Source organism: Balaenoptera physalus (genome assembly GCF_965194825.1).
Source record: "Balaenoptera physalus genome assembly, chromosome: 1".
In the NCBI taxonomy this organism is placed as follows: domain Eukaryota; kingdom Metazoa; phylum Chordata; class Mammalia; order Artiodactyla; family Balaenopteridae; genus Balaenoptera; species Balaenoptera physalus.
The window spans coordinates 181,227,140-181,249,781 of NC_138882.1; the positions used below are offsets into that span (position 1 = coordinate 181,227,140).

At 48.8% G+C, this 22,642-nt stretch overlaps 1 protein-coding gene across 7 annotated transcripts in view; it reads left to right on the forward strand.

Annotated features, from left to right (window-relative positions):
- Window positions 1-22,642, forward strand: part of TMCO4 (transmembrane and coiled-coil domains 4) — a 92,688-nt gene that overhangs the window by 63,820 nt on the left and 6,226 nt on the right. For 6 of the 7 annotated variants that reach the window (XM_082448921.1, XM_082448924.1, XM_082448925.1 and 3 more), the window contains 2 exons: window positions 13,141-13,258; window positions 20,706-20,823. In XM_082448921.1, the coding sequence (XP_082305047.1) occupies window positions 13,141-13,258; window positions 20,706-20,823 (236 nt within the window). Of the gene's footprint in view, window positions 1-10,007; window positions 10,243-13,140; window positions 13,259-20,705; window positions 20,824-22,642 lie in introns of those variants that run through there. The other variant, XM_082448928.1, reaches the window with a different exon arrangement.

Genomic DNA, 22,642 nt, shown 5'->3' on the forward strand with positions numbered 1-22,642 from the left:
CAATCAGCAGACATCTTCTGAGGGCCTGCCACGTGCCAGGACCTGTGCAGGGCACAGAGGGGACAGAGATCGGCCAGACCCCATCCCCGCCTGCTGAGAATCCGGGTGGGAAGGGACTCCCTTCTGAGCATGCTCCCCACTCCATCCCCAGCCATCCTGCCTGCAGCTGCGCAAACCCGCCCATCTGCTGGTCCCGGAGGCCTCCCTTCTCTCTCATTCTGCTTCCTGAGGCCAGGATCTCCAGCCCCCGGTTCGGCCCAGCCTTAGATGCCCCTTAAGAGGATTTGTTGAACTGCACCGAATGAAGCCAGTTGATTGAGTGCCCTTCCTGCCAGGCCCTTCCCATGAAGTGTCTCTTTGATGGCCACAGCCAACCTGGGTAGGCCCTAGGCCTGCCTGACTCCCCCAGCAGGGCTCTCTCCATCGCCCCATGGGGACCGTGGACCTTCCCCTTTCATTGTACAGCTGAGTGTTTACCCAGCTCGTGCAGGCTGCACAGCTAGTAAAAGGCAGGGCCAGGGAAAAAAAAAAGGCAGAGTCAGGTCTGGAGTGGGCTCCTCTCAGGGACCCCGGGGAGCGGCGGGCGCTCTAGGCTGTGGTCGGCCCACCCCTTGGCAGGTGGCCATCCAGAAAGGTCCTGGAGGAGTGCCAGGCCCAGGAGGCACCTGGAGCATTTGTGGTTGCCACAGCACCACCTTGTGGTCACTCTTGGGGCGTGCACTTCACAAGTCCAGCCTGGAGTGGGTTTCCAGCAAGAGCTCACTGGGGAGTGTCTACCGGCTGCCTGAGGGCTTGTGAAGAACTGAGTAACTGCTCCTGCTTTCTGAGAAATTTCCATGTCAGCCAGCTACATTCTCCTTGTTTGCATTTATTAGGCATCAAAGATACAAAGTGGGGGGTAGGGGAGTTCCCTGGCAGTCCAGTGGTTAGGATTCGGCACTTTCACTGCCAGGGACCTGGGTACGATCCCTGGTACGGGAACTAAGACCCCACAAGCTGCATGTCATGGCCAAAAAAAAAGAAAAAAAAGATACAAAAAGGAGGAGGAACTAATATTTACCAAGTACCTGCTGTCACAGGTGGTTGCAGACATCATCCCATGGACCCTTCCCAGCAGCCCTGCAAGTTAGCAATTCTTGGGCCAGTTTCCAGATGAGGAAATGGAGAGGCGTGGTCTGGCCCAGCCCAGGCAGTGCAGGGCCCATCAGACCCCTGCTCACACGTTATCAGAGCAGAAGTTCTGCCCGCCTAAGTGTGGCTGGACCTTTCTGGCAGCAGCTGCCCAAAGTGTGCTGTTATTTCAATGAACTTTTTTATCCCCAGATAAAAATCAGGAGGAAATGATCTGAAAAAGAATTTCTTATAAGAAAAGAAAGAAAACTCAGATCCCATTAGTGATGTCATCTTTTTTGTTTAATGACCAAAACTATACAAGATCACGGTCCTGTGACACTTTTTTTTTTTTAAGATGGAAGGGAACTCAGATGGGGTTGTTTTTGAGAATTCCACAGCATCCCAGACATCACTGGGGGGCCCTGCCATGTGGCAGGACTATGTGGAGAAAGTCATTGGCAGAGAAGAGGAAGAACAATGACCAAGAGCAATGGGTATCTCCCATTACCCATCCGGGGACCTGGGCTCAGGCTAAGGAGGTCCATGGACACACACTCATGCTCACGGGGACATCCAAAGATGCAGACTGCTGCCAGATCTGAGCTGCTTAGCGATCTGGGGCTCCACGGTTTGGCAGAGCTATTCATGCAAGGAGATGGCGGAGTTTGTGAGAAAGACATTACTACCAGCAGCCTTATCAGTGATCTCTGCCCTGACTGTTCCTTACCAGCAGTCACTGGGCCATCTGTTTCAGAAACGGAATAAAGAGTTGTAAAGCTTGGGAGGGGGTAAGAGGAAGCAACCATGGGGAAATCTTATTTTGTACCTGGATCCAGTCACATTAAGTAAATTACCCAGTTGAAACATGACCACCTTTTAAAATAACTGCTGTCAGAAAGCGAACCTGACACTGTAGCCCAGAGAACATCAAAAGTTAAGTGGACTCAGACTTGCTAAACTATAGCCAATGCTGTGGACACCAGGTTGTCACCGCTAGCAGAATGATAACAACCACTGTGGATTCACAACCAGGTTCCCAACCACAGGCATTATCATACAGGATCATGATTTGTGTTATTTCTATTTAGCATGGGTGTTCCAATTTAATATTTTTTTTAATTAATTTATTTATTTATTTATCTTTGGCTGCATTGGGTCCTCGTCTCTGTGCAAGGGCCTTCTCCACTTGTGGCAAGTGGGGGCCACTCCTCATCGCGGTGCGCGGACCTCCCACTATCGTGGCCTCTCCCGTTGCAGAGCACAGGCTCCAGACGCGCAGGCTCAGTAATTGTGGCTCACGGGCCCAGTTGCTCCGCGGCATGTGGGATCTTCCCAGACCAGGGCACGAACCCGTGTCCCCTGCATTGGCAGACGGACTCCCAACCACCGCACCACCAGGGAAGCCCCCCAATTTAATATTTTTATATCAACTCATAATGTATTTATTTTGTAAGGAACCATTACCTCAGCTGGAAACCGAGTATTATCATACACGAAAAGAATCATTAAAAAATTAAAACATTAAAAATAAAACAATGCTATTAAGATCTAGCATGATGTTGTCACCTGCCAAAGGCCCTGAGCCTGAGACCTATCCTTTTTCTTTTAAAGAGGGGACGATTAACATACAGTGGAGAAATATTAGAGCTATATTAGCAATTTCTGGAGTGGCAATAGTGTGAACTAATCAGCCTGAAAATTCTCTCACTACAAATACTCCAGAAATGCTAGATGAACTATAGCACATACCTCTTTAAATGCTTAGCTGGGCTCCCAAAAAGTAAAGGAAATCACCAGAGGTGAGGAACAAGGAGGGAGCAGAAAATCAGAGTAATAAGCATGTTGCCCTGACTGGGGGTGGAAAATATGTCTCCTTGGGGAATTCAGAGACACAGGGCCATGCCTCACTCGGGTTTAGGGTTCACATTTATACCACCTGCATGATCCAGGAGTTCCCCAAGTCAAAAAATTGACACCAGACTAGTCTGGGGAAAAATAGGTCCTCAATTCAAACTACACAGATTCCCATGTAAGAGCAGCTTTAAAGATGAGCTCTTATTCCAGACTTAAAAAACACACGGGGAAAAAAAAAAGCACCATGTGGGAAAGTCACAAACAAACAAACATCAGGATTAGATGCTCAGTCTAATAGAACAGTCTGAAAGAGCTCCCCCCTCAAAAAATAAGCAGCTTTACAATTATTAAAGATATAAATTAAAACATTGAAAAATAAGTGGAAAGAGTAAGACATTGAAAAAAGAACAGGGAGATTTTAAAATAAATTAAATGGAACTTTTAGAAATGAAAATACAGTCATTGAAATTAAAACCTTGGTGGATGAATTAAACAACAGATTAGACAAATCTAAAGAGAGAAATAATGAACTGGAAGATTGATTTGAAGAAATTACAATGCATCACAGAGAGATAAAGAGATAGAAGATAGGAAAGAGAAGTTAAGTTCAACAGTTGCCTAATACCAACTCCAAAAAGAAGAGAGTAGGAGAGAGATACAGTTTATTGGCTGAGAGTTTTCCAGACTTGATTCCTGAGGTTCAAGGAACATGAATCTTGAGAAGGATAAATATTTTACACCTACGCACATCATAGTGAAATTGCAGAACTCCAAAGATAAAGAGAAATTATTTAAATGATTACTTTAAAAATGATTTTTTTAAATGATTACTTACAAAGAAAGCTCAACTAGACTGATGAGACTTCTCAAAACAATAGAAGCCAGAAAAGAAAGGAAAAGAACTGTCCATCTAAAATTCTATATCCAGCTAAACTATCATTCAAAATGGAAGCCAAAAGGTATTTTCAAAGACTGAGCAAGTTTACCTTTAAGAGACCCTTGCTGCAATAACTACTCAAAGATCTACTTCAAAAAACAATGAAAAAAAAATGAATATTACTGTGATAATACAGAGAGAATAGCACTGTTCCCAGAATCCAGGGCCATGCTGGTAAACACTAGCTGCCTTTATCATAATTGAATAAGAGCCTCCAGACCCTGCTCTGCAGCTGTGACCTCCGGCCCTCTGAATCTGGTGTTTGTGCTTGATCTTGAACTTGATCAGGATCAGTACTTGAACACCCCACCTTGATCTTGCCTAAAGGGTTCTGCCTTGGCCTACTTTTCCAGTTCTCTAGGTGGATCCTGCCTTCACTCAGCGTCCCCAAACCACATCCCTGAAAACAGCCACTTGGAAACAGCCTGGCTGGGCCACCCCCGCCCCCTGGCATCATTCCCACCCAGTGTTCTTCCCACTCCTTCCCCTTCTCACTAAGTGAGAATTCAAAGAACCATTCATCTAGTACTGGTATCATCAGGGATTTTTAACCCCTTGCTTATTGCACATGACCAATCAGTACTTTGCAGTGTTTCAGATATATTATGTATATCTGTGGTAGACTGATTGCAAAAGATGGCCCTACTTCTCCACCCCTCCCTGTATCCACATCCTTTTCAATATGACCCTGAAACTCTTCCCATCAAGAAGTGGAGTCAGTTTCTTCACCCCTTGAATCTGGGCTGGCCTTGTGATTTGCATTCACTAAAAAAGTAGAGGAAATGACATCATGTCAGTTTCAAGCCTAGGCCTCAGAAGACCTTGCACATGGATTCCACCCTCCTAGAACCTTGCCATTGTCTTAAGAACAAGTCAAGGCTAGCCCACTGGAGGATGGCAGATCACATGGAACAAAGCCAAGTTATCTTAGCCAGCCCCCAGCCTACCTACCAGCTGGTTGTAGACACATGAGTGAGCCCAGTGGGATCAAGCATGCCTGGATAATCTCAGCAGAACTGCCTAGCCCACTGGTAGGATCATGAGAAATAACAAATGGTTACTTTAAGCCACTGAGTTTGGGGATGATTTGTTACACAACAATAGCTAGCTGATAGAACATATATGACATTTTATTTATGTGTATGCATATATATAATGAAATTGCTTGTTTTATACTGGCTCACAGCCTGCAGTTTACCAGCAGCTGTATTTCCAAGTTATGTCGTCTTAGTCAGTTTGACCTTTCTGATGGGGACTTGAGTTTGGGTGTTAAGGTGTAGGCGGATTGCCATAACTCTCCATCAAAAAGTAGAAAGTGTGTCATCTTTCATGTGGACCCCTTTTTCTTTTTCTTTGCATTATCTTTTCGCCCACTTGGTTTGGCACATGTTCCCGAGATTGCCAATGCAGAAGGTCATGTGCCTTTAGTGTGGTGCCCACATCGGGATATTAATCTTCTAGCAAAGTCTAGCCTGCTAGTGCATCTCTTGACTCAACCAAATTGGAACTGTTCATCTTGGCAGCGTGTGTTGTTCTGTTTTTAATATACGATTTTAGAAGATGTCACAGTTATCAAAAGACATATGTTTTGAGTCAAGATTATGTTTCATAGCCAAGGGAAGTAGGACAGGAGAGTAGGAGAGAAAATGTAGGAATAACTGAATTCCACTCTGCCACTTACTGTGTGACCTTGGGCAAGTTACTTAGTGTCTCTGAGGCAAGCTTTTCCCGTCATAAAATGGGAGTAGTACTGCTTAACTCCTAGGATCATTATGAGAAGTAGATGAAATAATATATGTATAAAGCTCTTAGCCTATCCTGAGGTAAGCTGTGATGATGATGATGATGAAGATAAAGAAAAGAAGGAGGGGGATTAAGAAATAGAATACCAGAACTTTGTTTAAAAAAAAAACAACTTTGCAGCAAGATCTCTCTCTCCAATTTCATTCCCAGCCTCTAAGAAGTTAGACCAACATTACTGTCCATGATGTTTGAAGGACAAAGCCAAGGCAAAAGAGTTTGTCACTAAGCTCAGATACATTTAAACATCCTGACCCTTGAATTCCTAAATTCTCACTTAGCTGGAAACTATTTCTGGGCTGTCACTAGATACCAGCTGAAATGCAGAACAGACTGTCATTCAGTCAACTGGCTCTTTCATCTCCATGATAGCAGACCTTGCATTTGATGGGATTTCTTTCCCTTCTGTGGAATTGCATCTGTCAGTTGCTTTGTCCTCAGACAGACCCGGCTTTAGCCCACCGCTCCCCCCAGCCACCCCGCCCTCCAGGGTAGGGTGGTGGAGAACGAAGAGAGGTCAGGCATGCAGATTAATTTTTTGGGTCCCAGGATGCTAGTAACAGCCTTACCACTTTGCCAAATGAAAGAGATGGAAATCAAAAGGGAGAGATGAAGGCTTACTCCTTCCATAAAGAATTCATCCCAAATCCTTATAATATATCCAAACGGGCTCCCTTAAATGATTCTTTCCAGTGTGAACCTCATTCCACTGGGGGTCGAGGGGTGGGGGACAGTCAAAGCCTCCCTTCATCTCCCTTTATGCCTGGCTCCTGCCCTCTTCTTCTCCCTTTGGCCACGTCTGTGTGTTTATCATGGGCGCGTATGTGTATCTTTGGAATGGATTTCGTTTGTGTTAGATGCAGTTCATATCATTTATTCAAGGTCTGTTTTCTGGACTCAAAGTCAGGAGATAATTTCCTCCTTCATTCCCACCTTATCACTCACTGCACACATGACCCCCTGCCAGGAGGGAGAAAATCCTTCTTTTTTGCTTCTCAAACTCTGGTCTTTGCAGCCCAGGAGAATCTCATTATTGACAGTGTGATAGGCCTATGGGAGTTTGTGATGTTGCCTTTCTGGCCGTTTGATGAGATTTCTGTGTAACTCCTAGAGGAGGGTGTTTGGAAAGACCTGGAAAGCGCTGCCTGGGCCTGCCTCACTTTCAGAAAGCCCACTGTATGGAAAGGACAAAATGACAGAGGGGAAGCTGGGACTGGTTGTCCCCAGTGACAGCTGGTCCTCCCTCATTGTACAAAAGGATTCTCCGTGGGACACTTTGAAAGGGCTGGCCCTACTTGGTACATTTTAAGAATGTTTAGTTTAACAAAAACTCAGTTTATATATGATTTTCAAGGCCAAGGCTGTAGTGTAAAGGGACACTTCCCGTTGTGAAGAACGGCCTATTCTCAACTCTTGGGTTTTCTTTTGAAAAGCTAAGACGATCTCCAGACTGCCAGGAGCGCCAGGTGGTAAAAGTGTCATATCAGGAATCTGGCTGTGAACTGCTGAAGGAGTGATAAGAGCAGTTGACAAGATAGAAACTGATTTATCTAAATTCTGAGTGATAAAAGCAAGTGAGGATGGTTGCACAACCATGTGAGTGTACTTAATGCTACTGAACTGTGCACTGAAAAATGGTTAAGATGGAAAATCTTATGTTAGGTGTATTTCACCACAATTGTTTTTTTTTTAATTTTGGGAATTCCCTGGCGGTCCAGTGGTTAGGACTCCGAGCTTTCACCGCCGAGGGTGTGGGTTCAATCCCTGGTCGAGGAACTAAGATCCCTCAAGCCGTGTGGCTCGGCCCAAAAAAAAAAAAAAATTAAAGTAAATGAGGAAGTGTTTAACCATTGCTTACAGCTCTTCAGCTGCTTCTCTCTAGAGGCTGTGCTCTGAAGGAGGCCGATGCTACTGTCCACTGCTACCAGATGCCTGGCATCACCACTTCCCACAACTAACTCCTAAAATAGTGCCTGCAATTAGCGACTGGCTAGAAACAGGCACGGTGACTATAATGGCTGAGCCCTCTCCAAAGACAGTGCCTCACGCCCACCATTTCTCCCTAGTCGCCAAATTGATCATCTGCACGGGAATAACAGTGGACACCACTGACCAAGCCGTGTGCCAGACACCGCCCTGAGCATATAACCTCACGCCAGCCCTGGGAAATCAGTATTATTATATTATCTCCATTTTAAAGATGAGGAAGCTGAGGCTCCACGTTATTAAATAACTGACTTCAGTTCACGTAAAACCAAGATTTGAACACAGATTTCTCTTGTGCCAAAGGTCAAGCCACTTCCCTTGGACTGGTGATTCCCAGCCTTTTTGAACCTGAGCGCTTTCTTTTTTTTTTTTTTTTTTTAATTTTAGCAATTTCATGTATCTTTATTTATTTATTTTATTTATTTATGGCTGTGTTGGGTCTTCGTTTCTGTGCGAGGGCTCTCTCCAGTTGCGGCGAGCGGGGGCCACTCTTCATCGCGGTGCGCGGGCCTCTCATTATCGCGGCCTCTCTTGTTGTGGAGCACAGGCTCCAGACGCGCAGGCTCAAACCTGAGCCCTTTCTAATGGCAAGCACTTCACAGCCCTGCATATGGCAGTCATCACACTTTCAGCATCTCCTGGAGGAAAAAGTATGTAATGACCAAAAACTACCTGAATCCAGGAATCCTGTGAGTTGCAACAGCATCTGATACAGTCTTAGAATCATGACACCTGCTGTGTGAGACAGGAGACATTTAACTGGCCGACAGCAGTTTGCAATTGTGCGGTTTCTTAGGCCCTCGAAGTTGCTCTGGATCTTTGCCCCCAGAGATGGGGCACCCTGAGCTGTACCATGAATCATCTGAAGGGTCTGGAGACCCTGAGCCTTCTTATTATGTAGGCCAAGCCCAAGGGATTTTTGTTAATACAGGTGATGTCGGGTGCTTCTTGGGAGGGTCACCATGAGCCTCTGGGTCACATTGTCGGAAGCCAGCAGAGGAGACTGAGGCAGAGTCAGCTTTGGAAGGACCGGCCATTATTCTTGCCCACTGCAGACTGCGGTCAGTCACAGTACCATCCGTTCCCCTGGAGCAGAGCTCTGGAAACCAGCAATTGAAAGAGCTGAGAACCCTGGTTAAATACTCTTCCATTTACTTTCAGCCAAGTCAGCACTCTTCATTTGCTTTTATCCAGTCTACAGAGATCCTCAACTAGAGCCTCTCGGAAGAAGTTATACTGGCAGGAAAATTTTAAAAATTTAAAAAATAAACTTTTTGCGTGTATTCTCAACATGAAGGGTTGCTGAGTCCCACAGCTTGCTTTCCTTCATCCCACAAATACTTACTGAGCAGAGCATCTGTGCCAGTTGCTGTTCTAGGCACTGGGGATTCCCTGGGGAACACAAAAAAGAACAATCTCAACCCTTGAGGAGCTCACGTGTAGTAGGAGACAGATTATAGGAGAGATTGTAAAAGTAAAATAAGTAGTAAGTCAGATGGTCTCAAGTGCTATGGAGAAAAATAAATCAGAGAGGGGAGATGGGGCACCTGGTAGGGGTGGGAGGTTGTGTCTTCCTCCCTTTGGAGGGTGGCCGTTCAACAAAGAGGTGAAGGATCAGCTCGGGGGGTGAGGCTTGTGGATGTTGGAGGGAAGCGCATCAGGAGGAGAGATCAGCAAAGGAAAGGCCTGGCATGTTCTGGAACAGCAAGGCCAGTGTGGCTGGAAGAGAGTGAGCAAAGGGAAAGCGTGGGGAAAGTCACACAGGGCTTGAGGGCTGTTGAAATGACTTTGACTCTGACTCCACGAGAGATGGATCCCACAGGAGAGTTCTGAGCACAGGAGTGGAATGATCTGACTTTCCTGCAGTGTCATTTACAAATTACACAATCCCCCCATTTTAAGTGTACAGTTCAGTGATTTTTAGCGAATGTGCAGAGTTGTACAAACCATCACCACGACCCAGTTGTAGAACATTTCCATCACCCCCAAAAGGTACCTCATGCCTATGACTTGAATTTTAAAGGGATCTCTTTGGGTCCTGTGTTAAGAATAAAAAAAGAGGGACTTCCCTGGCAGTCCAGTGGTTAGGACTCGGCGCTTTCACTGCCGTGGTCCCAGGTTCAATCCCTGGTCAGGAGCTAAGATCCCACAAGCCACGGGGTGCGGCCAAAAAAAAAAAAAAAGGAATGAAAATAAGAGGTAAAAGCAAAGACAGTGTGGGAAGGTAATGTTTCTCACCGTACGTGAGTGACAAAAAGGACTGAAAGTGGAGGGATAAAGACAGGACTAATAAAGCTTTTCTTTTTAATTGCCCCAGGGATGGAGCCTCCTTAATGCCAAAGTCATAGGAATGAAAGGCCTCCTGCTTCAACAGTAAAAGTATTATATTAATAACATACACAAGACTGTTTAAAAAATGAGCAATCCAAGCCCAAAAGCTGAACCTGAACTTGAGTCCTGAACTTGAAGGTGACTGATGCACCTTGGATCCCTGACTATTTATAAAACTATGGAACTATATCTTAACACCTTAAAAATTCACAAGAAGAAAAGTTGGTGGTAGCAATATAGGAATAAATCCCAACATGTTTCAGCAAACATTCGTGGTCCCTGCAGGAAAAAGACAGTGAGGTCATCTTATGTTCGTTATTATTAAAATGTTAAATGCCAGTTTCTTGTGTTCGTCTTGAAAAGCGGGGGTATTCTGCGCTGAACTCATGTCATGATGTGACGGAGCATCTGTGCCCATGAAAGAGGACTGCTTGACACTAAAAGTGGTACCGGAGTGAGGATTTTCTGTATTTTACCTGGAAGGCTGAAATCTTCTGGTATTATAAGGTTTTGGACCAAACAGTGAATTTTGACATTTTTTCTCCAGCATCTACTTCAGCAGCCAGTTTTCCTAATTCAGGTTTCCCCTCCTGGACCGTCTCATTCCGGGAACAGTACAGGATTCTCCCTTGGGTGGGTCTAAAATGATTCTCACCAACTTTCTTTAAGCTAACACCTGTGCATTACCAAGAGCCTGCCACGTGGCTTATCTCTAGGTATGCAGCCTCCTAGAGAGCAAATCATCTTTTCAAACATAAGACAGGCACATCTGAGTGTGGCAGCAGTCTGAGGGTAAAGGGGAAGAGGTCTAGAAAGGCAGTTTAAAGCCAGGCTTCAGAGATAGGTAAATGTGTTTCCAGCTCGCCGCCTACCCTGACTTGATTTGACTGTGCTCTGGACTGTTTTGTGAGACTCAGCTACTAGTCTCAGCAAAAGGCAACTACCTTTGTTTGCTTTTCATAACACCTGTCCGATCGCTAGTCACAGGATCCTGACAGCTGCTCAGGGTAACCTGATAAGGAATGCTGCAGTTCCCCTGCTGGCCACAAGGAGGTCCCAGCCCTCCAGGCGTCGGCACCCAGGGCTGCAAAGCTGTCCCAGCTCCTCAGATGGAGAGATTCTGGGGGACAGGGCAGGTGCCCTGAGTGGCCGGCATCCAGAGAGAGCTGCTAAGCTCAGTCGTCGACCCTGGGCCCACAGCCGTTTGGCACCGTGGGAGCAATGATAACCCACCTGCGATCGCTGTGCTCTTGAGTTGTTACCGTAAACAGCAGAGAGAATGGCCCCAGGCCCCGACAGCTCCCCGTGCCGGGTTCTGGGCCCAGCTGTATTCTCACTACCCGTGTGACCGTGGGCATGCCCCACCCCCTCTGAGACTCCGTGTTTCCTCATCTGCCGAGAGAAGGGGTCAGAATCAAAGCTACAGCCTTGCCAACAGCATAAGCACCTGAAATAGCCCTTACATCAAACAGTATCTGAGTCATCCTTGCAATTCAACACGAACCACCAGCTTCCTGAAGTTTTCCATCCTTCTGCCAGACTATCCTATCCCTGGAAGCAGAGGAGTGAAATCAGAATTCTGTGCCCTGGAATCTTATAACTCAGAGCCAGAGGAGCACAGGGGTTCTCAAACTCCTGTTAGCCTGGAACCCTTGACTCAGACAAACTCTGACCCAGCAGCCCGAACGGAAGACGGTTAGACGCACTCTGGTTAGAAACCGGAGCCCAGAGAGAGGAAGCCACCTGTCCTGTGTCCCTCAGCAAGAGAGAGTGGGAGGACGGGGTGAGCTCTCCCACGGGGGCCCACTCCCCAGGACTGGCACGGATCGTGCTAATCCCCAAATTTGGGGGAGCTCAGAACCTGCGGAGCGGCAGGGGCACAGGACAGGGGACGGGGCGGGGAGACGCTAACTTCCACTGTGCCTTCACTACGCTGGGTTTTTCCCCACCATGACTTCATCCCCATAAAGACCACCAAGGCAGTACCATAGCCACCTGTAGGCTCAGAGAAGTTAAGTGACTTGGCTCAGAAGTCACTGAGCCGGGATTTGAACCCAGGGCTTTGCAACTGCAAAGCACATATCCTGGCTGTCCCAGGGGATGGCAGTGTATTTACTCACTCATTCATTCACACCTTTACTGAGCCCCAAGTATAGACGAGGCACTGTCCTATACAGCTGTGACCAAGGCAGCTGGAGCCCCGCCCTCCCTGAACCCAGATATTAGAGGAGGAGACAGATGTAAACAAGTGAGGTGTGACAAGAAGAAAAATAGAGCCGGGTCAGGGGGTGACTGGGGGTGGAGGTGCACGTGCACCCCCACGGGTCTAGAGCAGTGCTTCTCAAAGTGCGCTCTGCACTCGCATGTGTGAGCGGTTGGTTTCCAGTCTGCAAGGAGATCAAAGAAACGCTGCTTTGCTGCTCTATACTTACAAGACAGACAGCCCACGGGCCAGCCCTCATGCACGAGCTGCGCTCACAGGAGCCCTGGCCTAAAATACTCTGAACCGCTAGGTCAGTGCAGCTGCTGCATGTACTCCATGTCCCAGGATCCTGAGCCCCCCTCTCCTCTCCACTCCCACCTTCCCGCCAGGCTCCACAGACCCCCGAGAACCTATTGCAGAGGAAGGCTGTGGTGTCTCCTGCCTGGCACGTGCAATGCGCTAGGGGCCATCAGTCCCTTCTAAAGGGAGACACCCCATCTGAGTCCACGGCCAGTTGTGAGCTTCGTGGAGGGTGGAAATAGACCTGGGTCCCAGTTTGGGCCGTGCCACTTACTGGCCATGTGATCTTGAAAATGTCTTTGGTTTTCCTTAACTATAAAATGGGGATGATGAGCTTTGCAGGAATAGATCGGACACTGGAGGGCCTGGAACTCAGTAAATGGAAACCACCGTACTGTGTGGACCTGTGTGTGTTTGTGTGCATGAATGTGTGTGCACAAATGTGTTTGTGCAGGTGCCTGAGCATATGTGTGCATGTGTGCATGAGTGTGGGTGTGCATATGCACGTGTGTGTGCATGTACGTGACATCCATTTCCTCCACCGCTATTGGAGAGTCGCTCTCAGGACCCGCTGTGGCCAGGGGTGCTGACGGTCTTTTCCGGGGTCTCTCTCCAGATTGCCAAGGGATCATCGAGGACGTTGTCCTGCTGGGCGCGCCCGTGGAAGGAGAAGCCAAGCACTGGGAGCCTTTCCGGAAGGTGGTATCTGGAAGGATCATCAATGGCTACTGCAGGTCTGTCCAAACCTTGTGCCTGTGAGGAGGTGACAGTGTTTACTGAGCACCTAGTGTTCCCAGGCCCTGTGCCCAGGACACAGATGTTGGAGGCCAGGCCCTTGTCCTGGAGGATCCCAGGGACCGGTAGGACACCAGCCCTGCTAGAAGCAAGGCCCGGGCCAGGTGTTCTGACCTGGGTAGGATCCATCCCCATAGGATGATGGACAACAGGGACGGATCCTAAGAAAGATTTCCCTGTGTCGGGCCTGAGACCAGTTTACAGGATGACACGAGAGGCCAGGCTGGTCACCGTGATCTGGGGGAAGAGGGTGAGTGGGATGAGACTGAAAAGCAAAGATTGGGCCCTAAATGGGGGGTCTTTGAATGCCGACTGAGGAGCTCGTGTGTGGGTTATCTGGCAGCACAGGAAGGGAGTGGGGAGTGTCCAGGCTGAGCTTTCAGAGCAGTGTCTTGGGGCAGGGCTGACAGCCATGGGGGAGCCAGCACCCACACCACACGACAGACCCTCCTGCAAGAGAGGGGGGCTGCGAAGACTGACAGCTGTGGGGCTGGAAAGGAGGCATCCCTGGGCTTGGGTTTGAGAAGAACTTGAGAGGTTTCAGCCAAAGCTGTGCCCTCGACTCTCGGGAAGAAGAGAAGATGAAGGCCATCGCTGAGATGTCAGGAGATTGGCCTGAGAAGATGCCCGGGCCCTTCAGCCTCCAAATGAGGCAAAGGAGGGAGGTGACAGTGTAAACGCGAAAATAGGGATTTGGAATCGCACAGACCTGGGTCTTAACATTGGCCTCAGTTTCTCCATCAGTGAAGGGGGGATAATAGTAGTGACTCCCCCCAGGGTTGCGATGATAGTCCAGCAATTTACAGAGTTGCCCATGGTGGGTGCCTGCTCTGTGAGTGATAGATGGTGTTACCGTTTATCATCATCAGCATCAAAGCGCCAACCTCGTGCCAGGCACTAGCTGGAACCTCAACAGGAACAAGCCCCCACCTAGCCCTGTGCAACCTCGCACTCAGCAGCGCAAATAGGCAGGAAACAGGCAGCTCCAGGCAGGCATACGGAAGCTTGTCTGCGACACCAGAATCCAGAAGCTCTGAAACCAAATGCTTTTCCCCAAGTGTGGTGCACACTCACTTAGCGACAGGAGGTGAGACTTGTTGGGGAAGCGGCTGAGTCACGGGGCCGTGAACATGAAGTGTCCAGCAGGGCGGCTGGAGATGCAGCCCTGGAACTGAGAGAGATGAGAACTGGAGCGAGGGCCAGTGGGATGTCAGCTTCAGCTGAAGCCAGAAGGACAGGTGAGATCATTTGAAAGGCAAAGCCTAGAGAAAGAGGAAAGTGCTGGGTTCCTGATTCTAAGGAATATATGTCAGGGTGGGAGGAGGGAGAGGCTCCAGCCTGAGGTTAAGGGCAACTCAGAATCATCCAACATACATGCCCAAGACCTCCTGCTGGACGTGGGACTACAAAGATGGACAAGACGAGGAGTTCATGTCTAGCAGAAAAGACACATATGGAAACAGACAATTATTCAAAAAAAACCATGAAAAATGCAATAATGCAGTGATGGGGGAGTGGATATGACAAGTATTAGACTCTTACCACCTGCCAGATCCTGTCTCTGTTGTCATTTTCTCCTTTAATCGTGCCCCAAACCCTAAGGGGTTCGTATTATTAATCCCATCTTACAAGTGAGGAAACTGAGGCCCAGAGAAGTTAAGTCACAAGGCCAGTTAACTTTAATTTTGATCTAAGCCCAACCATCCCAAGTAGAACCTGCAAGTGAATAGAAGAGATTTGGAAAGTCTTTATCATTTTGATAATTTAGCCCATGTCTAGTTCAGAGCTAAAGATAAAGATGGCCTTTAGCCATGGATAGAGGGCATTAACCGGGACACGGGAGTTCAGCCAATCAGTAGGGCTTTATCACTCATATTCTAAGCTGAGTTCTTAGAATCAGGATATGGTAGAAAGAATAAAGAAACAAAGACAAAGAGCTCATGCAAATCAATAAGAAAAAAAATCTAATAAGAAAAATGGCCAGAGGGACTTCCCTGGTGGTCAAGCGGTTAGGACTCCCGAGCTCCCAATGCAGGGGGCCCGGGTTCAATCCCTGGTCGGGGAGCTAGATCCCACATGCATGCTGCAACTAAGAAGTCTGCATGCCACAACTCAAGATTCCACATGCTGCAACGAAGACCTGGCACAGCCAAAAATAAATAAATAAACAAAAATTAGAAAATAGCCAGGGACTTCCCTGGCGGTCCAGTGGTTAAGATTCCATGTTCCCAATGCAGGGGGCACCGGTTTGAACCCTGGTCAGGGAACTAAGATCCCACGTGCCTCATGGTGCAGCCTAAAAAATAAAAAAATAAAAAGAAAGAAAATGGCCAAAGGATATCTACACATAAACATGGAATAAATACAGTCAATAAACTTTTGAAAATATACCCAACCTCGTTATTAATGAAATAAATGCAAACTAAAATGAGTAAAATACTATTTATCATCTGTCAGATTATCGAACATCTGAAACATGAATAACATTCAGTGAAGATGTGGAGAAATGGGCACTGTCATACATTGTTGGTGGCAGTTGAATTCAGCGGAGGATAATTGGCAATATATCTATCCAAATTTTTAATGTGCCAATCTTCTGATCCCACAGATTCTGACTTCTGTGATCCTGCTGTACTAGATACATGCACAGAGATGGATGCACAAAGGGGATCCTTGCAGCTTCATTTATAATTAAAAATTTAAAACAACCTGAATGACCGCAAAGAAGGGAACAGTTAAGGGGGATAAAAGCAAGTGTGACAATACGTACTATGATCCCATTTACGAAGGAAAACGTTTCTGCGTGTGCATATGTGTATCTGTATGTCTGAAAATGGACAGCCAGGTCCAGAGGGACCATGAGAAACTAATAACAGTGGTCGCCCCTAAAGAGTGGACAGGATTGGAGGTAGGGCTTAAAAGAGACTTTTTTTTAATTGATATGTAGTTGATTTACAACATTGTGTTAGTTTCAGGTATACAGCAAAGTGATTCAGTTATATATGTGTATGTATATATATATATATATATATATATATATATATATTTATTAATAAAAGAGACTTTAATTTTTTAAGTAAGGACAGTTTAAAAAATAAGAAAAGAGCACCCTAATGTCCATTGCAGCTCTATTCACAGTAGCCAGGACATGGAAGCATCCTAAATGTCCATCAACAGAGGAATGGATAAAGAAGCTGTGGTCCATATATACAATGGAGTATTACTCAGCCATAAAAAAGAATGAAGTAATGCCATTTGCAACAACATGGATGGACCTAGAGATTGTCATACTGAATGAAGATAGTGCTTATATGTGGAATCTAAAAAAGGCGTACAAATGAATTTATCTACAAAACAGAAATAGAGTTACAGATGTAGAAAATAAACTTACGGTTACCACCGGATAAGGGGTGGGGGGAGGGATAAATTGGGAGATTGGGATTGACATATACACACTACTCTAGATAAAATAGATAACTAATAAGGACCTACTGTATAGCACAGGGAACTCTACTCAATACTCTGTAATGGCCTGTATGGGAGAAGAATCTAAAAAAGAGTGGATATATGTATATGTGTAACTGATTCACTTTGCCGTACAGCAGAAACTAACCCAAATTGTAAATCAACTCTGCTCCAATAAAAATCTTTAAGAATAAATAAATTAATTAATTAAAAACAAGAAAAGAGAAGGAATGGCCACAACATTGATGTCAGACAGTCCTCAGTTAAAATCTTGGCTCCACCATTTACCACTCAGGTGGCTTTGGACAAACAAATCTGAAGCTCAGTATTCCTACCTATAAGATGGGAATAACAGTCCCTCCTGCACAGGGGTTCTGGGGAGATTAAATGAGATTATGTAGGATGAAGGCTGGCACTTTATAGGTGCCCAATAAACGATAGCGGTTATAATTATTATTACTGGGCATATTCACAGCACACGATTTTTTTGATGCTTTCATAAACAGCAAAGGGAAAGAATTAAAATTGCATGTGTGCAATATGAAAGCAGCAAAATCTTATTAAACCCATCTGTTCTGTTGAGAACCTGAGGCTAATAAGTTTGGTTTTCCATTATTTTGTGAGATCCTGAGCCATCTCTCCAGAGAGAAAAAGGAGGAGGGGGAGAGGAGGAGGAAGGAGAGAAGAGGGAAGGAATGCACAGACCAAAACAATAACTGTAATTTCTTGATTAAATTAAGCACCGACCAGGAATTCATATTCTTGGCCCCCAAAGGTGTTTTAGTTGCCGTAAACCTACTTAAAGACTGGGAGTGGAATGAGGGGGTGGGGGGAGCTTCAGGCCAACACTACCAAACTATATACGTTTATAAATTTATAATGTACATTAATAAAGCTCTTTGCAAGTTCGTTAACTTGCTTGGGCTTTCACGAACCCCCTGGAAGCCAGCCGGGGTGAGTGGTGCTTCTCCCTATTATACTGTGAGGAAACTGAAGCTCAGAGAGGGTCAGGTGCCTCACCAAGGTCACACAACAGAGCCAGGATGTGAGCTCAGGTGAGACCGTCTCCCTGATAGTTGGGATATCTGCACTGAGAGGGTTTTGTTCTGAGCCCCCGGGGGACTCCCGGTGTGGTCTCTGCTCCAGTGCCGTGTGGGGCGGGGATAATGGTAGAAGGAGCCGGGAGGACCCCTGCCCACAAGTGGTCCCAGGCCTGGGAGGAGCCACGGCACACCCTTCAACGGGTCATGTGGTGTGAGTCAAGGTTCAGTTGTATGCATCCGCCTGGCCTGGAGGACCATTGAGGCCTGGCTTGCGGGGCACCGCACCCACCTCCCACCCCCAAGGGAGTTCCTGATTCTGCTCAGGACGCAGGGTGCAGCCCTAAGGCACAGTCCTGCTCTCAACAAGCTCTCTGCCCAGAAAAAGAAAAGACCCAGGGACGGACACACGGAGGACATGTAACAAAGGTCACAAGAGGAGCATACACCAGTCATATGAGGGACAAAGGGTTAATACTATCAAGCGGAAGGGCTCAGGGGCACTCCCTGGAGAGGTGACATGCAAGCTGAATTTTGAAAAGATGGATAGGAGCCCATCAGAGCCTGGAAGAGTAGGCCGAGCGGGAGAGAGGCCACACTGCCCACGAAGGCCCAGAGCGGGAGGTATCATCGTACCCAGTGCCTCCTGAGCGCTCATGTGTGTGAGCACTGGATGCACGATGTGCCATCTCTGTGCACGCTCCTGCCCGCCCCGGAAGGTAAGTTACAGCGAGGAGACTGAGGCTCAGAGGGGTCAAGCAACTTGCCCAAGGTCACACAGCTGGTAACTGACAGGGTGGGACTGGCTCTGTGTGGTCCCGAGGGTGGGCTCGTGGCCCACCCCAGGCAAAAGAGGCAGATGCTGGGTGCAGAGGGTCTGGAATGCCAGCAAAGGCCCTGTGGTTTGCTTAGCACAGTTTCGAGGATGTGGAACCTTCTAAACACATGTTCCTGTCCTGCCCCGACATGTGTATGAATAAGTGCATTTAACATTGTAAGTAGAGTGTTGTCATGATTAAGACAGATCGTTGGGAAGGAACGATGCTGACTTTGCTCCTTTGCTTTCTGTGTCAGCACCGTATAGGGACCTCCCTCACACCCCGTATTTGATGCACGTAAGTCTCATGATTAGTTAATAAAACAACTTGAGTCAGTCTCCTTTCTTCTCCCCTTAGCCATCATTCTGAGGGACAGTGTTTCTTGGGCCTTCACTATTAGGATAACCATTGGGACGTGCAAACATTGCTCTCTGGCAGTTAGGGAATTTTCTAGAAGAGAAGGCCTGTGGGTAGTGGAGAGTCAAGGTTGGCTTCTGAGAGGAGAGGGCCATGGTCGGATGAGAGTTGAAGGAAGACCCCAGTGGCTCGAGAGAGGTGAGGCCAGGAGCGAGGAAGAGGCCGTTACATTTGCCCGTGGGGGGCTGGGCGGGGAGCTGCCTGATCTCAGGGCTGGAGCAGAAGGGATGGGTTTTGGGGGAGTGGGGAGTAGGGGCAGGTAGTACAAATCTGCAGGATTCCATGATAAGTTGGCCATGGGGGGAAGGGAGGCCTAGGACATGGCTTTGCTGGCTTCTGCTCGAGGGACCTGGTGGACGATTCAGAGAAGGAGTCACAGGCTGATGAGCTCAGGGTAGGGCACAGCAGGAAGGTCTGTTGAGAGCCCCTCAACTCTGGACCCCAGCCTTCTAGAGGCTTCCAGGGTGGTAACCACACAGGCACCCATGTGGCCAGAGATCCCAGAGGGTCAGGCCTGGAGAGCCCACAACACCCTGGGTCCCAGACAGCTTTGGGGCCTCGCCTGTGGGCACAGAGGGTCACGCGGGCAGGCTGGGGACTCCTGACTCTCAGCCCATTCCCCCCACATGGCGGGGAGGGAGGGCCCTTCTTTCAAACAAGCGCACAGAAACAATGGGCTCAAATGGCCCTGCAACCGGAGTCGGACTCGGTCTAAACAAAAGACGCCCAGTGTGCTAAGTGGGGTCTCAGTCCTGGAGGCAGAGGGGGGACAGAGGCGTCCACGTGCATGGACTTGCTGAGGGAGGGGCCCAGCTTCACCCCGGACAGGGCGCAGGTGTTCAAGGGGCGAGGCTGTCCCGTGGACCCCGCAGACCACGTCTCCCGTGGACAGTGCTCGGGGTACCTGAAGAATCGGGCCACAGAGTGTCCGGGGTTATCTTCTCTCCAGAGTGCAGGTTTTATGTCTGGATGGGGGCAGGGTGCAGGGTGTGGTGTTCACAGCAGCCATGAGAGTGGAGGAGTGTTCCAGGGCTGTGACCTGCCTCGGGGGGCCGCGCTCACCTCCTAGGTGGCTGAGGGCAGGGAGAGCTAGCTGCAGGCTGGGCCAGGCCTGTCTCAGAAGGCGCAGCTGGTCCCTCCAGCTCAAAGACAGATGGGGGGGCCCCAGACCCAGAGTTCCAAGCCACGGAGCATGGTGGCCCCAGCTCCCTGTGGTCCTCTCCCCCAGGCAGACGCCCTGCTGCCTTTCTTTCGTCTCCCAGGGAGCCCTGGACCAGCCTCCACCCCCCACCCTGGGAACTGGAAACCCTCCCCAGCTGAGAGCAGCTCACCCAGCCACATGCAGACTGTGGAGAACTTCATCCAGCTTCCTCATTCACTCACTCAACAGATATTCGTCTATTGCCCACCAGCACTGTTCTCTGCTCTGGGGGCCCAGCAGGAAACAAAGCAGCCTCCCTTGAGCTGCCACACCCTGGGCAATGCTCCCGCAATGCCAGTGGCTGCAGCTCCCACCATCATACACGGGTGCAGCGGGGCCCTGGTTTCCCACAGAAGCTCCCATCCCACCAGGCTCCCCCGGGGCCAGGCAGGGCCCTCCGGAGGCTGACGTCCACCCCTTCTCACTCCGTCCTCTCTGCCCACAGTGGGGACTGGCTCTTGAGCTTTGTGTACCGCACGTCCTCCGTGAAGCTCCGAGTGGCCGGCCTACAGCCTGTGCTGCTGCAGGACAAAAGGGTGGAGAATGTGGACCTGTCCTCCATGGTGAGTATCACCTGTCCCTCCTGGGGCTGGAGGGGTGGGCACTTCGTTACTCCAGCCCAGCAACCCAGGTCCCAGGGACACTGGCCCAGGCTCAGTCCACCCCAGAGGAGGAAGATCATGAGAATTCACTTGGGAAGAGGTAACTCCTGTTCAGGGGCACCATCCTTGTGCTGGGGCATTGTCCCCAGGCCTCTGGGGCGGGCACTATTATCCCCATTTCACAGATTAGGAAACTGAGACTTAAAAAAGTTCCCATCACACACAGCAACTAAGAGCCTGGATTTGAACCTCCAGAGCCCATGCTCTTGCCCCTATATTACTGCCCTCCCACTACGCCTCCCCCCACTCCTCCTCCCACTGCCCCCACTCACTCCCCCAGCCGGCATTACTAGTCAGGACAGTCTGTTTCTCCTGGAAGTAACCAGAACAACCAGAGGACACAAGTGGAGGCATTCAGGCTGGACCAGAGCAGAAGCACCCAATTGGCAGGCTGTGAAACCATGGAATACAGAGCAGGGAAAGTGTGTTCCAAGGTCCCCCACCTTGGAATCATCTGGAGAGTTTATTTAAAATGCAGATCCCAGAGCCCCCCTGCCCAGACCTCCTAAATCAGTCTCTAGGAAGTGGAGCCTGAAAGTCCGCATTTTAAACATACTCCCCAAGGATTCTTACACATCTCAGACTAGGCAGGGCAGACAATGAAAAGAATTCTTGCTAGGAATGGAATGCGAGGGAGCCCACCCCAGCAGCTACACAAACCTAATTTGAGTTTCTAGAGCCATCTTTTGGGCTTGAAGGAACCTCGTCCACCCACCACATGTCTGTCATAGGGAGTTAATAATAGCTTCATGTGTGGACACTCACTTGATGCCCAGCTCTGCCCTAAGCCTTTTGCAGTATCCGTATCCCCACTGTACAGATGAGGACACTGAGGCTTTGAGAGGCTAAAGGACTTGCCCAGGGTCACAGAGCAGGAACATGGCTGAGCAGGACTCAAGCCCAGCAGGACTGAGCCAATGGGCATCGCCCCCGGTTGGGTAGATGTGAGAACCAGTGGGAGAGGTACCAGCTGCCAGGAGGGTGAGGATAATGGACTGCAGTTATGTCCCCAAGCAAACTCAGCCAGTGAAAATTCCTGTGTTGCAAGGTTCACGAGAACAGGAACTTTGTTTTCCAATTATTACATTGCCGGCTGCCATTTATCAAGTACCAAGCATTTCCTGAGCATAACCCAATTTCCCCAGGTACCACATAAGTAATTTGAGCCAGCCGCACCATCCTGCCTGAAAGCAGACAGTCCAGGCCCCTCCCTGGGCATCTGAAAACTCCCCTGGGGAGGGGCACCCCGGAGGACCCTGGCTTCTCCCTTCAGCTTCAACAGCAGCCTGGCCCAACGACACACACACACACGCACGCACACACGCACGCATGCACACACACGCACGCACACACACACACTGCACCTCGTGGTAGGGGAAGCGGGCACCCTGACCCACCCACACCAGCACAGCTAATGCTGGGTTGCATGCTTACTGAAACTTGACTGAGGGTTGAGGAGAGCACAGGGGGATTCTAGCGCAAAAACTTAAAACCAGAACGTTATCAGGCACTGCTGCCGCTGAAGCTCATGGGCCATGACCTTGCCCCGAGGTCCCCTGGGCCTCCCACCCAGCCTGCCACCATGTCACTGGGGCCAACTTGTCCTGGCTTATATCTTCACTCCCCCAGACTCCCAGGGCCCTAGCTCACAAGGCCTGACCCACCAGACAACACGAGTGAAGCAGTCCTGTGCCTTCCTGGCCGGCAGCTTTGGGGGCTG